The following is a 14856-nucleotide window of genomic DNA, read 5'->3' as shown; positions in this document are numbered from 1 at the left end:
ACAAACTGGTTTTCCAAACATTCTTTCCATTTTGAAGTTACTTGTTATTTTTAATTTAAAAAAAAGAACATGCATAGAGTATGAAAACTAACAGTATGAACTCGCTTTCAAAAAATTGTTCTTGTTCGAAGTTTTGTTATTTAAAAAAAAGAACATTGAACATATTATAAACCTATAATTTAGATATATTCAGATTTTGTTACGAAAAAAATAATAAAAATCGATATGTACATTTCGCAGCACTTCACTTTCTATTAGAAATTTCTAGTATTTAAAAAATATAGCATCTTAAGGCTGCTTTCCACTTTCGCGTTTTTAGCACGTACGTACACGCACGTAAAAGTTTAAGTGCCTTTAAATTTTTATTATTCAACATCTAGGTCAGCAAATGCATACTAAGCTACGCGGAAAACTAAGTTCTTTCAATTTATTCATTTCGTTTTTTTAAAGATAACTTATATAAGCATTTAGACTTTTACGTGCGTGTACGTGCGTATGAAAAACGCGACAGTGGAAAACAGCCTTTAACATTGACCTTATCATTATGCTAATTAGCTTAACATTCACCTTATCATTTGATAATTTTGAACAAAATTGCGGTGCCCGCGCCAAGTTTGGCACCGCATTATATTCTGCCTGTGAGTTTGTTTGTTCGCATCAATACGTTTCCTTAATCGCCTAGTAAAAATTCCTTGCACATGCTTGGAATGCTTAGAATTTTTTCCTAATTATTACTATTAATCTTGTTGTACGTTTGCCAAATTCCTTTTTTAAAGGAACGTTCTTTTTTCAATTTCAATCTCAAACTCTGATAATTGCGTGTATCTCTGCTTTTATGCACCCAAGAAGGACAAAAATACCACCATTCGATTCAGCGTAAGAAATTATACTTTTAGGACTTAAATATATTACTAAACAAGAGTATTCGCAGCGATTTATGACGTTTGAAAAACAAACGAAATTGAATTGTTGACAAATCGCTCAAAATTACTATGCTATACTTTACTAGTAATAGTAAGTTTGGTCTTTGATATCTTTCATATCGTTGGTTTTCTCTTTTAATTTTCGTCCTTAAATAAGTGGATCGGTCTTACATTACGATTTATTTTATAGTACTTTGAGCCAAATTAAAGTATAGTTTCAATAAGCGAACTTTATGACAAATCGCTCAAAATTATTACACAAACTAAAAATGCAGTACGCTTAATCCTTGACTTCTGTATCGTTGCTTTTCTAGTTTCCGGCTCTACACCAGTTTATTCGTCTCACGTTTCTCTTCATTTTGATAGTATTTTTAGATAATATTTTTAGCCTGAATATTTTATTTCTGAAGATTTTAAAACGGCGCAATTTTGACCTTAATGTCCAACCAACCAGGCTGCGGCCGACAGGAGAATGTAAGTTGGTGATGTCGTTAGAAATGAGCGGACGTTTTATTTCTAGGCAAGCATTGCGGGCACCGCATTTTAGTACTGTGTCTGGTTCCCATTATTTTTGTGTAAATGTGTATTAAATGTCACCATATAGTCACAAGACATATCGATGAGCTATATTTATGATGAATCTTTTGATGCAAAGCCATAATATTTAAAAAATATAACATCTTAACATTGACCTTATCATTATGCTAATTAGCTTAACATTCACCTTATCATTTGATAATTTTGAGCAAAACTCTCTTTATTATTGTATAAATGTGTACCAAATGGCACTAAATAGTCACAATGCATATTGATGACTTATATTGATAATGATTCCTCTGATGTAAAGCCAAAGTATAGAAAAAATATAGCATTTTAACATTGACCTTATCATTATATTTTGTTGTATAATGTTCACTCCCCCCTGGTAAATGGTTCTTTTGCAACAAATAGACTCCTTAAGTAGATAAGTTGAAAATAATGGGAAAATAAAAGTGGCATCTTAACATTCTACTTATCATGTAGTGTGGACGCGGACGGGGACGAGGACGAGGACGAGGACGGGGACGGGACGGGGACGGGGACGGGGACGGGGACGGGGACGGGGACGGGGACGGGGACGGGGACGGGGACGGGGACGGGACGGGGACGGGACGGGGACGGGGACGGGGACGGGGACGGGGACGGGGACGGGACGGGGACGGGGACGGGGACGGGGACGGGACGGGGACGGGGACGGGGACGGGGACGGGGACGGGGACGGGGACGGGACGGGGACGGGGACGGGGACGGGGACGGGGACGGGGACGGGGACGGGGACGGGGACGCCAAGACTATAGCAATAGCTCTCTTGCACTAAAGTGCAGGCGAGCTAAAAACCGGCATAACCTCCTAAATTTCTCAAATAGGTAGATCATATCGAATGCTGTATAAAATTATGTAGTTAAATTGCATGCATATATTATTTTGCTTTATTATATGACTTTATAGTAAAACAAACTGAATAAAAAACCACAGCCTTTTACTAGTATGAGCATACTAGAACTAATCGAAAACGCATATTATTTGAATAATTATTTTGTTTTTCTCGATCCTTTGCGTTCAATTTATGTTGCATGTGTTCGCGGATATATACAATCTAGAATAGATAAACTAGAATCTATAACCTATATTAAGTTACCTAAGAATTCCATAGTATTATGCCATCATGACTTTCTCAGCTGTGTTCAATAAAAAAATTAGGCCAACAGTCAATATCTGTATAAAAAGTGTGTACATTTGAAAACGGCTCCAATGAATATATACTTCGCATGCAAGTATCCCATGCACACGCAAAAATTCAGGTTCTAAAAGACAGCATTTTCGCACAGTTGTGATCATTAGGGACTGTCCTAAGACTTTCGAACATGCAGTACTGCATAGTACAGATATTACCTATTACGAAGTCAACCAGACGCAGAAAACTGCATGGCAGCTCCTCATAGCATTATCCCCAGTCCTTTTTGAGTTGTATTTCTCTTGCGTTGATCCTGATTTTATTCGCAGTTCCTATCGGCTTCACACAATCATGGCACACATGGCAACTTAACAGCGTTATCGTTTTAATTTCATAAAGTTTACTGCTAGAATTCTGTGCATGCATCACGACACATTAGGCATAAGCAACCACATTTACCGTTTTACGTATATCACAACTTTTCAAACATTTTATACATTTTTGGTAAAATACAAGAAAAAATAATATTAAGCTGTCACGAAAAACCTTTGCATCGTACTTTTTTAATATATGAGGTGCATGTACGTTATATACAATTAAGTTAACATATGATTAGCGTGATAAAATTATTCAACGTTTGGTGATTGGTCGGGAGGAGTACATGCAGTTATTTCATTATGTTTAGCCTAATTAATTATCTTGCCAAACTTATAAACAAAATGGCGGGAAGATATTTGCATGCAAAATAAACTGGATCCGAGGGACAGAAAAAGACCAGAAAGGAATGAGAATGCTGCCAACTGCAATATAACGGATAAAATCTGAGAGGAAATTTGACAACAATCTATCATGCATGGATTGAAAATTATCTTCCATTAAAAACACCTCAACGAAGCGCTTCGAAAGTTAACGATTTATCATGCAAAAAATAAACAAATAATTATTCGATGCCGCTCGCACAAGTAGAAATTGATATTAATCGCTCCATTTCACCGGGCGAGACCCCTGCCAAAATATGTAAGATGTTATAAACTCTAGTATTCATGCATGAATGTATTCAACCATTTGGTTAAATTACCGTGAAACTCAACACCTGTTTGCAATTCTACATGACCAGCTAAAAAATAATCTTAACTGAAATGTTAGTAGATTCAAAAAAGAAGAATTGAAAACTGAAGAAAGCTTGTGGCAAACTGAACTCGAATCCAAACAGTTTTTCTTCGTACTGATAATGTCTCTTCATACGCCTATTGAAGCGTCTTGTGTAATTCCAATGTTACGTCGCGATAGGTCAATCACTCATCTTCAAAGTGTCATTTTGTCGCACAGGAACCCGTTATTGTTCTCACTTAACCTTTTGTCTGTGGCGGTTATCATCGTCTTTGAGAGCATAGAATGTTTTTTTCATGCAAATTCCTCTTTTTTTTCGTTATTATTGGTCAACTGTTTAACCGTTATCCCGTTTCTAATGGCCGGCCGGCTACCGAAGCGGCCAATATCATGGTCCCAGCAGCAAACCCGTTTCCAATTCACAAGCCATTGACAAAATTTGCAATTGGAACTTTGACGAGCATGTTGTTGGAGAAAATCCTATACCTTGATAAAGGTGATAACGCACAGTGTGCTTTATCAATCCACAACAAATTGACCAGGTTTCGTCTCATTAATCCTTATTTATTCATCATGCACGGCGTTAATCCTTTACCGCTACCACTGAAGATTAACACCAATAAATCCGAAGAAACTGTCATGGAAGCAGCTTCGAGAACCGGAGCCACATCAGGGCTGATTTTCTATGAAATAGACTACGTTGGCCAATATATGATGATTTTCTGGAAGATTCAGGGAGCACAAGTGGCGAAAGTGTACACGCCAAACAGGTTTCATGTGGAGATCACATCGACCGTAAAATTTGACGATCAACTATGGCTAGAGGCAACATATGCCAGAATCAAAGAAATGTCAGACAAAATGCAAGGTCCTAACGAGCATTTTGAATCGGGCATCGAGGTACCAAGTATTCCCAGTAGAACAGCAACGCCAAAGTTTAAGATTACTCTCCAAGCACAAATGACCATGGGGAAAAAGGCGGAATTCATGATCGAGCTCAAAGATGATCTGCCTCCGCATACTAGTAATGTTTACAAACGAGATGTAATCGGCGCGATTGCTTTGGGCATAATTTCTGTTGGGTTAAATCTGGCAATGAAGAAAGTTCAAAGCGTTATTCCATCCGAGCAATCATGTACAATCGCCTTAGAAAACCTTTCAAGAGAGGAAACCCTAATAAAACCAGCCTGGTACATTAGGGCCGGAGAAACGGCAAACATTGTTCCTTGGGAGATAAAAAGTGACGAAGTCGGCGAGATTTCCTTCGTGATTCCGCTTGGAGGGGCAAGGCTCACACAAAAATTTCAGCACACCGTTTATTTCTTATCGTATCATATAAATGGCACAGATTACAGTATTGTGATTGGAACGTGGTTCCCATTGAAACTGCAACCCGAAGACAATTGGGAAGACATTTTGCAGAAAAAAAATCCACGATATACTGTTTTTCTCATGAAAACCCCTACTGCGAACATGGCAATGAAGAACGTGTTAAAAGTTGTTGGCGACCTGTTTGTTCAATACAAAGATGCCAAGGAATTAAGTAAGCAGTTGATGAAGACGAACCAGAACATTCACAAGCTGATTGCGCAGTCTAATCTTCAAAATCCCAAAATACCTACAGTGCAAACAAATAAATTACAGAAGTATTTAGAATGGCATTATCCGCTAATCAAAACGTCAACAGTAGCAGGAAAGCAAACAAATGAAGAATACCACATAAGAATTGTCTCAGCGATGGGCATCGGCAAAGCAACCGGCATGGTGATTAAAGTAGAAGTAGCTAAAGGCAAGTCTCCGGCTAGTTTTGCTCTGGTTAACCCGCAAAGCTACAAGGAGCCGCCAGAAACAACAACACAAGACGTCGAAACCCAGTTTCCCAGCCCAGCGACGAATGTAGGGCCGCCAAAATTCCCATCGACAAATGCAGGACTAGCTAAATTTCCGACCGACAAATCAAATGCTGATCTTCTGACGTTCCCGCTGCATAAGAAATATGTAGGACACTCTCTATCAACGGCTCAAAAAGGCCTTCTTCTGGAGAAGGCGTTTGCGACTCCAGGTCTCAACAGTCAGAAGGTATATGCTGCATGGACTCCAATCGTTCTCGACTAAAACGAAGAACATAGAAGATGCCAAATTTCGAAGTCGAGCGGGCAACGAAGGACTCCCCTTATCTAAAATTAAAGAAAAAAGTTCGAGCTTTTCCGAGTTCGCAACTCGAAAGAAAGATTCCATAGATTCTACCCGGCATATCAGAAACGATCAGACAGTCCCGGACAACCAGCGCTATCGTACTTAATTTAGTGAAAAACGTAGTGGCTCTAGCCAAGCCGAATCAAGCGACTGGAGACAAAAAGTAACTTTTTAAAGAGGCTGATATAATTACGATAAAGCACAGACGATTGCGATCCATATAATGCTTCTTTAAGTAATCTTTTTGCCGCAGAACAACGCATGCGCACCTAATTTATTGTGGTATAAGGATCATTCCTGGAACGCTAAACTGTGAAGCAGGCATATTTTTTCCTACTTTAATAAGTTGGAATGAATCATCGTAGTTGAGTGTTGAAAATATGTTTTTTAGAAGTTTAAGCTATATTAAGCTATACCAAGCTATAAAACTCTAGTTCCCGATTCGTTACAAGTTGCCACATTTCGTTACGAATTCCGCGGGACAAGTCGTATAGTGCTAAAATATCGGACATGCATATAGTTTAAACTGCCCGTGATTGCAATGTGTTTCACGAATTTCGTGACGACTCTCAAATATAGGCAGGTGTGTCGTTCTAGTGTAACCCAGGAGCAGCGTCTTCAAACAACTTCGTATCAATTGTGGTATAACAGCGGCATAAAACCGCCCCAACGTTTTGTTAACTCTCCTGACGGGTGTCCTTCGGTCGAAACGTCAAGAAATAAGTTTCTTATGTCATGACCATCACAAATAGTTTTTACTTTTTCCCCTCTAAATGCCTTATACCCTACGAAACATTTTGTGGTTTCTTCAACATTTTAACGAAAGCGAAAATTTTGCCGTTTGCTTATACTTTGCATTTCTGGCCTCGCTGACGTTTAATTAAGCTGTGACGTTTAAGATCCGGAACAATTTTGGCGAATGCGCAAGATAGTACATCTTCAGATCTTCTGAATTTAAGTACCTGTCAAAGCTTTATAATTTTATTCCTAGTTCAGGAAAAACGCAGTGAGTCACTGCACACTGGCATTTTGTTATTTCGACTTTTACGACTCTTGAAACATTTCTTATACGTTGTCATGAGCCGTAAAATTTCACGGATTTTACGAGTCGTACGAATTTCTTCAGTTTCAGCACTTGCCTAGTGCTTAGTGTAAAATATTCCTTAATTACATGTTGTCACAAGTCGTGAAATTTCACAGATTTTACGGATCGTATGAATTTCGTGAGTTTCACCACTTGCCTATGGCAATGTGCTAAATTACTAACTATACTAAATCATTTGAAATTTGTGAAATATATCTCGTCAGGATTCGTGAAATTTCACGGATGTGACGAGTCGCTTACGAATTTCGTGATTTTTATAAATTTGCCTAGTTTTTTTAGTTTCTCTATAAGGGCTGCTGTCCACTGAAGGTCGACACTGACCGGACGCGATGTGGCAACGCGACGGTAATTTTCAATTTTCCGAAGCACGTAAATTAATTTCTTGAAGCAAAATTTGGAATCTATGGCTACCAGAGCAGTCAAAATGTATTATCGTTAAGAAATCTACAAGAATATAATGATAGCTTAAAATTTATTTGGTTCTGAAAAATGAAAAACTTTGAAAAATCGCGCCGCGTTGGCAAATCGCATCCGGTCTGTGTGGGCCTTTACGCGTTTTTTTACACGCGGAAAAATCTAAATCCCTCAAAATTTTATTTTTTAAAAACACAAGGGTTAACGAATGCATACTATATAGATATACGGAAAACTAAGTTCTTTCGATTTAATCACTTAGCGTTTTCAAATATGACTTATAGGATTTAAAAGTTTACATGCCTGTATCTGCGTATGAAAACCGTATAATTAAGTGGAAGCAGCCCTAAGTTGTTATTCCTTACAAGTTGTCAGCGGTTGTGAAATTTCACAGATTTAACTAATCGTACGAATTTGCTTGAAACCTTACCACTTGTCTAATGTCAATTGCTATATTTACTTAAGTCATTTGCAAGTCGTGAAATATTTCTTACAAGTTAACAGAAGCCGCGAAAATTTTCGTACGTATTTTGTGAGTTTCCTCCCACAGCTGCATTTATTATATATGTGACAGATATAACGAGTCAAATCTTACCAAGTTGTTTACTTTTTGAATGGGCTAGAAACCATATTATCATGCATTCAAGTCATTTATACACACAACTAAAAAAACAAGTGTGTAGAATTACACACCAAGGTGCATGTGTTTGACTTCTACGCGCTTTTAGAAAACACACTTTGGTGTGCATGGAAACACACTTTCATGTGTACGAAAAAGACACCTCCTTTTACACACCTTACCTTTTGCTCATTAAGGTGTAAAGTAACACACCTTTTCACAGAAAACACACCTTGGTGGGTTTGACAGCACACCTTCACCCATCCAAAAAACACGTCATTTAGTGTATTATACAAAACACCCTTAAATTATTAACTGCATGTACAATATGTTTGATTGACCATAAGACCAATAAATAATTGTTACTAATTGTATTTTAGTGCGTCGAGCAACGCGTCAGCCTTACGACAAATTACACAAGTCACAGGAAATTTCACGCTTTTCCATCGCATTTAAATTTAACTTTTGGCTTTAAATTCCTCTATGATCTTTGGCCTGCGTTTCAGCTTTGATCAGTATTAAAAATTCCAAACATTACATAAGACATAAATTTAAGGGAATTTTAATTAAAACTATTTGAGAGCATTTTTACACAGTATAGTACATTGTCGTACATTACGAAAAATATAGCCACTGTAATTATCTAAACTAAACAATCACAGCTGCCATGCATTCAAAAACTTGACAAAAACAGAATGGCTGTCGCTTGTGTACTAATTTGCATTTATTACACCCATTTCCACGCATGCACAAAAGGATTCTCCTGACAATTAATGACCATATTATACACTTAATGTATGCTCCCGAGAGAAATAGTAAGTTTTGTTTTCGACTTCGTCTCTGGAAACATTCAGACTCTTGGGAAAACAAAACTCACTATTTCCCGAGGTAGCGAACATTAAGTGCTTTGTTATATAGGAACAAAAACATACATGTTACACGACAATTTCATTTCAAAAAACTTTGTTATGACAATATGCGGGCAACAATTTTTCACTTGTTTCCCTGGCGGGAAAGATTGCATTTATTTAAAGTCATGTGACTACGAATGAGCCAATCACATTTAAAATACACAGCACCTATATAACAAATAATAATTATATACACGTCCGATGTTTGAGAGTTAAATTGTTAACGATTTATCGACAGTTTGTCTTTTGTTTTGTGTTTTTTGAAAGATTTTTAAAACATCAGCTTCGTCCAGTACATTTTATGCAGGATAACTGGAGAAAAATATATTACTGAGATTGGTGATGTATTAAGAAATAAATTATTTAGCCTAATTCAGTTTTATATTTATGTCAGTGCAAAATCGATCCACTTGGTGTACGAGTGCTCATGCGTATGTCTTGCTTGCTTGATGTTAAAAGATTCGACCTAGTATTCTGTCGAAGGCAGCAAAATAATTTAACAATTCTACTGGCATAACTACCCTGCTTGTTTGTTGTCCGATAATACAAGAATGGATTAATCGCAGAATTAAGAAGGGCCAACATTTGACCAGCGTGCAAGACTTGGTTCCAAATTTCGCTTCTTTGTCTTATCGATGTGAAATGGTGGATTGTACGCAGCGTGATGTGAGGGGCAAAACAGCAAACGAAAACGACCCATATCCATGTAAGAAACTTGCCAACTCTTTTTTCGTGTGTCATAACTCTTCTCCAGTGTGCATTTTTCTGTTGCATCGAAGCGCCGTAAATCGTTGAATGTTGCTTTAAGCCTTTCGTTATTTTTCTTTGAGACGCTATCATGACGGAGACCGGCAGAAAGAACAGAATTACGGCTTGTAGGAGATAATATATTTGCCGAGTCGTCTTATCAAAGTTCGTGTTACTACAGTGCAACCTGCCGTTTCTCTTTGCCACCGTGTAAGCATACGACAGAGGAGAAGTCAGCACAATCGTCGCTGCCCATGTAAGAACAATATCTCGCTTCAATGTTCTCCTTGCATTCAGTATCTTAAAAGGATCGTTCGCGATCTTCCTGCGGCTGTAGCTAATAGTCATAAGTGTGAACGTCGAAGCAGTGTAGCATGCTTCCATCATGTGCCCGTGAATTTTGCACATTCCTTCGCCCAATGCCCACTCATTCTTCAAGTACTCTGCAGCATTGAACAACGACAAGGTCGTCATGAGAAAATCGGCGATGGCGAGGTTTAAAATGTAGCAATCAACTGCCGTTCGCTCGCCGCGCTTGAGGTAGGCAAGCGAGTAAATGACAAAAGCATTGCCTATTTCAGACACTAAGAAAGCCGGAATAAAAGCCGAAACAAAGAGAGGAATCCGGGCTTGTGCTGCTGGATCATCGATATTGTTTTCGTTGCTTGTATTATTGGTTGTTGAGGTTACATTCATTACAGGTTCCAGCATTCTCAACTCTCTACGAGGTGATATATATATATTATACACGCTCTAAAAATGCAAAACAGACATGTTTACGTACTATACCACAAACCTGCCTAGTTTGTGTCCTTTTTCATTTCACATGCCGAGTTTTATTGTAGTGTTGTGACAAACACGCGTAAGTATAGATACTATCAGCTTTTTCCCTGCGTGTGTCGTTAGCTCTCGTGTTCGCCAAGTAGTAAAGTTCGGTCGCTGGTGACCCTGCAAAGGCCCACGCAGACCGGACGCGATTCGACAACGGGATGAGGATTTTCAGTTTTCAGCAGTAAATAAATTTCATTCTGGAAGATAATTTCGTAAGCTATGGAAATCAGACGAGTCAAAAAGTACTGTCGTTGACTAATTACCAAGAAACATGTCCGGATCAAACTTAGTCGCTTTGGAAAAACTTAAAAATTCGTAAAATCTTGCTGCGTTGGCGGATCGCGTCCGGTCTGTGTAACCTTAAATTAAGGGTAAGCTACGTATGTAATGTCGACTTCAAAATATTAAATTCATCCTATACCGTTTACCCTGAGTTACATGATTATACAGGTTGTCTTAGAAAGAAAGGAAATCGCTACTTTAATATGACGTAATGCATTAAATATTGCGTCCGAGAATTTAATTTTTAGAAAGCAAGAAAGACGCGTTTTTTAGCTTTCTAACATTGCCAGTTGAAAAACCCTCATTCTTTCACGACCATTTCGATCACTAATCTTCATTTAAAATAATATTCGAGCATTTCTTGTTGTTATGAACTTGGGACGCTAAATAATTGCTCTTTCATACTGCAAACACTGAATCATTAAATGCAATATATCTTGCGTAAGTGTCTTTAATTTCCATTTCGTTTTTATTGTGACACCCTGCATGGGTGATGTATACAGTATGTTGAATTAATGTACGAAAGTGTACAGTTTACCGTTGTTTACTCCTCAAAACTTCATCGCGACTATGATGTATAATCATAACTATATATACATCCGAATGTTGTTTTCTCATGCAGGTGCCAGCTTTTATATAGTTAGGACTTAGGTTAACTTGCCTTGGAAGGAAAAAGCTTGCGTCCTTTTATCCGTACATATATATATCCAGTAAGCGCTTAGTAACTGGTTGCACCCACGTATGTAGTGTACAAGACGAACTAGTCCAACTTTGCTATGGTTTTACATCACTTTGTTTATTTATAATATATTCTCAACTGATATTAATTGTGTGTGGAAGATAAAGATTTTTTTACGCAGGAAGCAGTTAGACCATTCATGTCAAGGATAATCCACATGACACTCAGGAAGCAAAATAAATAGTTATGATATTAAACTCGTATATCTTTACCTATTGTTTCTATTTTTGTTTTTTTCATTAAGTATATATATAAGGTTGAATAAGGTGGTTTACTTTTATCTTACTATCTTCGCTTCGATGTTGAAATTCGTACAAGCGCACCCAAATGTATGCATACCTTGTTGACTTCCCGTTCTTCGTGGGCGTATCAATCATGCCAAATTGCATGCAATAAGAAACATCTTTTTTCGGCGCTATGCTGTTCCATAATTACAATTTTTTGTCATTTAGTAGACAGTCTTCATTGTACACAAACAACATAATGAAAGAAAAGCGAAAATGCTGAGGGGGGGGGGGAATACACTTTCGGTATTTTAATATGCTGCTAAAATGGCAATAAAATATTGTGGACATTGGATAATTACCTGATGTTTTGTGATTTTATTAGCATAATAGCATGGAATATGAGACTGGTTCCCGTTATGTTATAATTGTCATGACAAGTCATTTTAGTATGCTGATGATAATTCAGATTCGATTTAAATTTGCCTTTTTTTACTGTCATTCAAATCGGTCATTGTTGACTACACTGCACTCGTACAATTATTCAAATATACATCAGGAACCTCGACGTGTTCACGCGATTGCAGAAAAACGGAACAGGGCGCATTTGATTAGCCATACCAATTACTGCATGTTTGTTGTTCGAAAGGAATTTTACTCATATGCCCAGAGTTTAACACGATTTGTCAACGTTTGATTTTAGATAACTTTGGATGATTTATAATAATTATTTCATGCACTTAATTATAGTTAATATGCACTTGCAAACATGATTCTTCTACACAAAGACAAAATGCAATATATTACCTTGCTATATGAACATATTACCAAGGCAAGCCACGACTTACGTATTTTCCCATGCAGAGCCAATTGGTAATCAGTACTGTAAAGACGTTCCTGCGACTACATTGACGTCAGGACGTTATACAACACAAAAACAAATTTAGGAAGTTTTTCGAGATCGTGCGTGCAGTTATAATTGCTATAATTGACGTCATTGTAATAGTTCAGCTTTCATTGATACTTATAAACCAGTATAAACTTCAAATGTGAGAGTTAGTAGCTCTACAACCAAGTCTCCTGACGAAGGCCCTAAGGTCGAAACGTCGAGAAGTGTTTTTGTCTATTTTAGTCAGTTGTTATACCACATTTGATGCTAAGTTGTTTGAAGACGCTGCCACGCTGCTCCCTGGTTATATTGGAATATAAATTTCGTTTACACGGTATCGGTTTCGTGCGTCACGACATCTTCGTTTGCCGTTATGAAGCAACGGTTGGAACCAATGTTGATTAACTGAATAGAATACTGCATTTAACAATCTTCACTGTTTCTTTTACTACAGAATCTGACGTGTTTCTATAGGAATCCAGTATGGTGTAAACGGGGCCATATATATAGCTATAAATATAAGTACAAAAGCTAATATTTCAGGTAATTATACCATCTCGTTTTTCAGATGAGTATAGGTAATTCAGTATCAAATAGAAACTCCTACTAACTGATTTCCTAACATGCAGTAACGTTGATGTATATTATCTAATGGATGTAATATCTTAGCAGACATGCTCAATTTTGTTGGCCAGAGGCAGACTATAGTTTCAACTTAACACTATAGTTAGTGATAGAATTGACCAATCATGCACAGTCGTGTGTTTCTGAGTTATCTACGAAATAACTATTTATCCAACACACTTTAGTTATTCGTAGGCATCATTGAGATCGTCAAGGCGATTGTAAGTTTGTTCTAAATTTCGCAGAGGGGGTATTATGAATGCACTTGACTTGAGTATAATATGTTCCATGATAGAAGAGGCGAAAGACTCTCACATTATACAGTTTAGGTTGTAGCAACGGACAACCGGCAGTCGGAAATATCAGAGTACAAAGTTTTTTATCTCCTGACTATATGCGTGAAGACTGATGCTTCGATTTAAAAAAGTTCGAAATCGATGCAGTAAGCAAATATTGTTGTATATCAAATCTTCATTTTAAATTATTTTGACGTTTGCACTGACGTAATTGCATGTTTTCAGTAGATCAATGGATATCGTTTCTCATGTTTAGATTAACTATGGCCTACTGGAGCGAGGCAATCAAAACTATACCTGGAAAGAATAACACTCCCCAATCTTAGCTCGTTCGCCACTATAACGAGTTCGTTGGATTTTCATAACAGTAATGGCGAAGGTATATGTCTCTGATAGATAGAACTGGCAACATACCTCGTCCCCAGGGCGCAACCTTCTTTGTGATACACGCGGATGGTTGTGCATTGGCCTCATTTATTGGCGGGCATTTTTGAGTGTTTCTACATTTTATAGTTATTGCTGTTAATTATCGTTTCACCTTAAACGTGACATGTTAAATTAGAATTCACTTCATTAAAAATACAAAACAATTGCACCGTAACCATTAGCTTTCCCCCATATATCTATATAGCTTACGATAACGCTGTGCTTTATACTGTCTTAATACCTGCAACAACAAAAAATTATTTTATTCTTTGCTGACAGATGTTTTGTTGGCTTTCCAGGTAGTAATCGAAGGTTCGTGTCCTATAAGGAAATATAAATACAAATTACTTCACAAATTACAATCGCAATACAATTTTTTCTCATTGCTTTTAATATCATTTAGAAAAACGATTAGAAAAATAGCTTCTAATAACACCCTATAGCTTAGCTCAACAATAGCCCGTTACACTACATTCGATTTATTGGCACGGCACAGCTAAAATTGGTACCCGTGCCCATTTCATCTGTGCTCGGCCTTGGTTTTGGTAGTCTGAACATTGATAAAATTGAGTATTTTAGCCGTGCCGTGCAGATAAATTGAGTGTATACGTAGTGTAAACGGTGTTAATTTCAGGCGATCTAGTGGTGCCCGTCCTATCTGTAAGCTTGGAGGTTCTACTCCCCAAAAGAAATGTTCTTCTCTTTGAAATTATTATCCTTCCAAAAAAAGATTTACCACAAGATTTGGTGGTCCAATGGTGAAGGCGTTCATCTGCCAAGTCGACGGTTGATGGTTCAGGTCCTGG

General features: G+C 37.6%; 2 protein-coding genes across 2 annotated transcripts; one reads left to right on the top strand and one right to left on the bottom strand.

Moving 5' to 3' along the window:
• The first annotated feature begins 4137 nt into the window (after positions 1–4137).
• On the top strand, positions 4138–5862 carry LOC114524172. Its single transcript, XM_028545302.1, has one exon. It carries the CDS (start codon positions 4138–4140, stop codon positions 5860–5862), a length of 1725 nt encoding a protein of 574 aa, XP_028401103.1.
• Positions 5863–9382: 3520 nt separating this feature from the next.
• LOC114524171 (neuropeptide FF receptor 2-like) lies at positions 9383–10435 on the bottom strand. Its single transcript, XM_028545300.1, has one exon. The coding sequence runs from the start codon at positions 10433–10435 to the stop codon at positions 9383–9385; it is 1053 nt and encodes a 350-aa protein (XP_028401101.1).
• Positions 10436–14856: the final 4421 nt, after the last annotated feature.

Source organism: Dendronephthya gigantea, unplaced genomic scaffold (genome assembly GCF_004324835.1).
Source record: "Dendronephthya gigantea isolate DGI-Jeju-01 unplaced genomic scaffold, DenGig_1.0 000030F, whole genome shotgun sequence".
Classification (NCBI taxonomy): domain Eukaryota; kingdom Metazoa; phylum Cnidaria; class Anthozoa; order Malacalcyonacea; family Nephtheidae; genus Dendronephthya; species Dendronephthya gigantea.
This window is presented reverse-complemented; position numbering and strand designations above follow the sequence as displayed.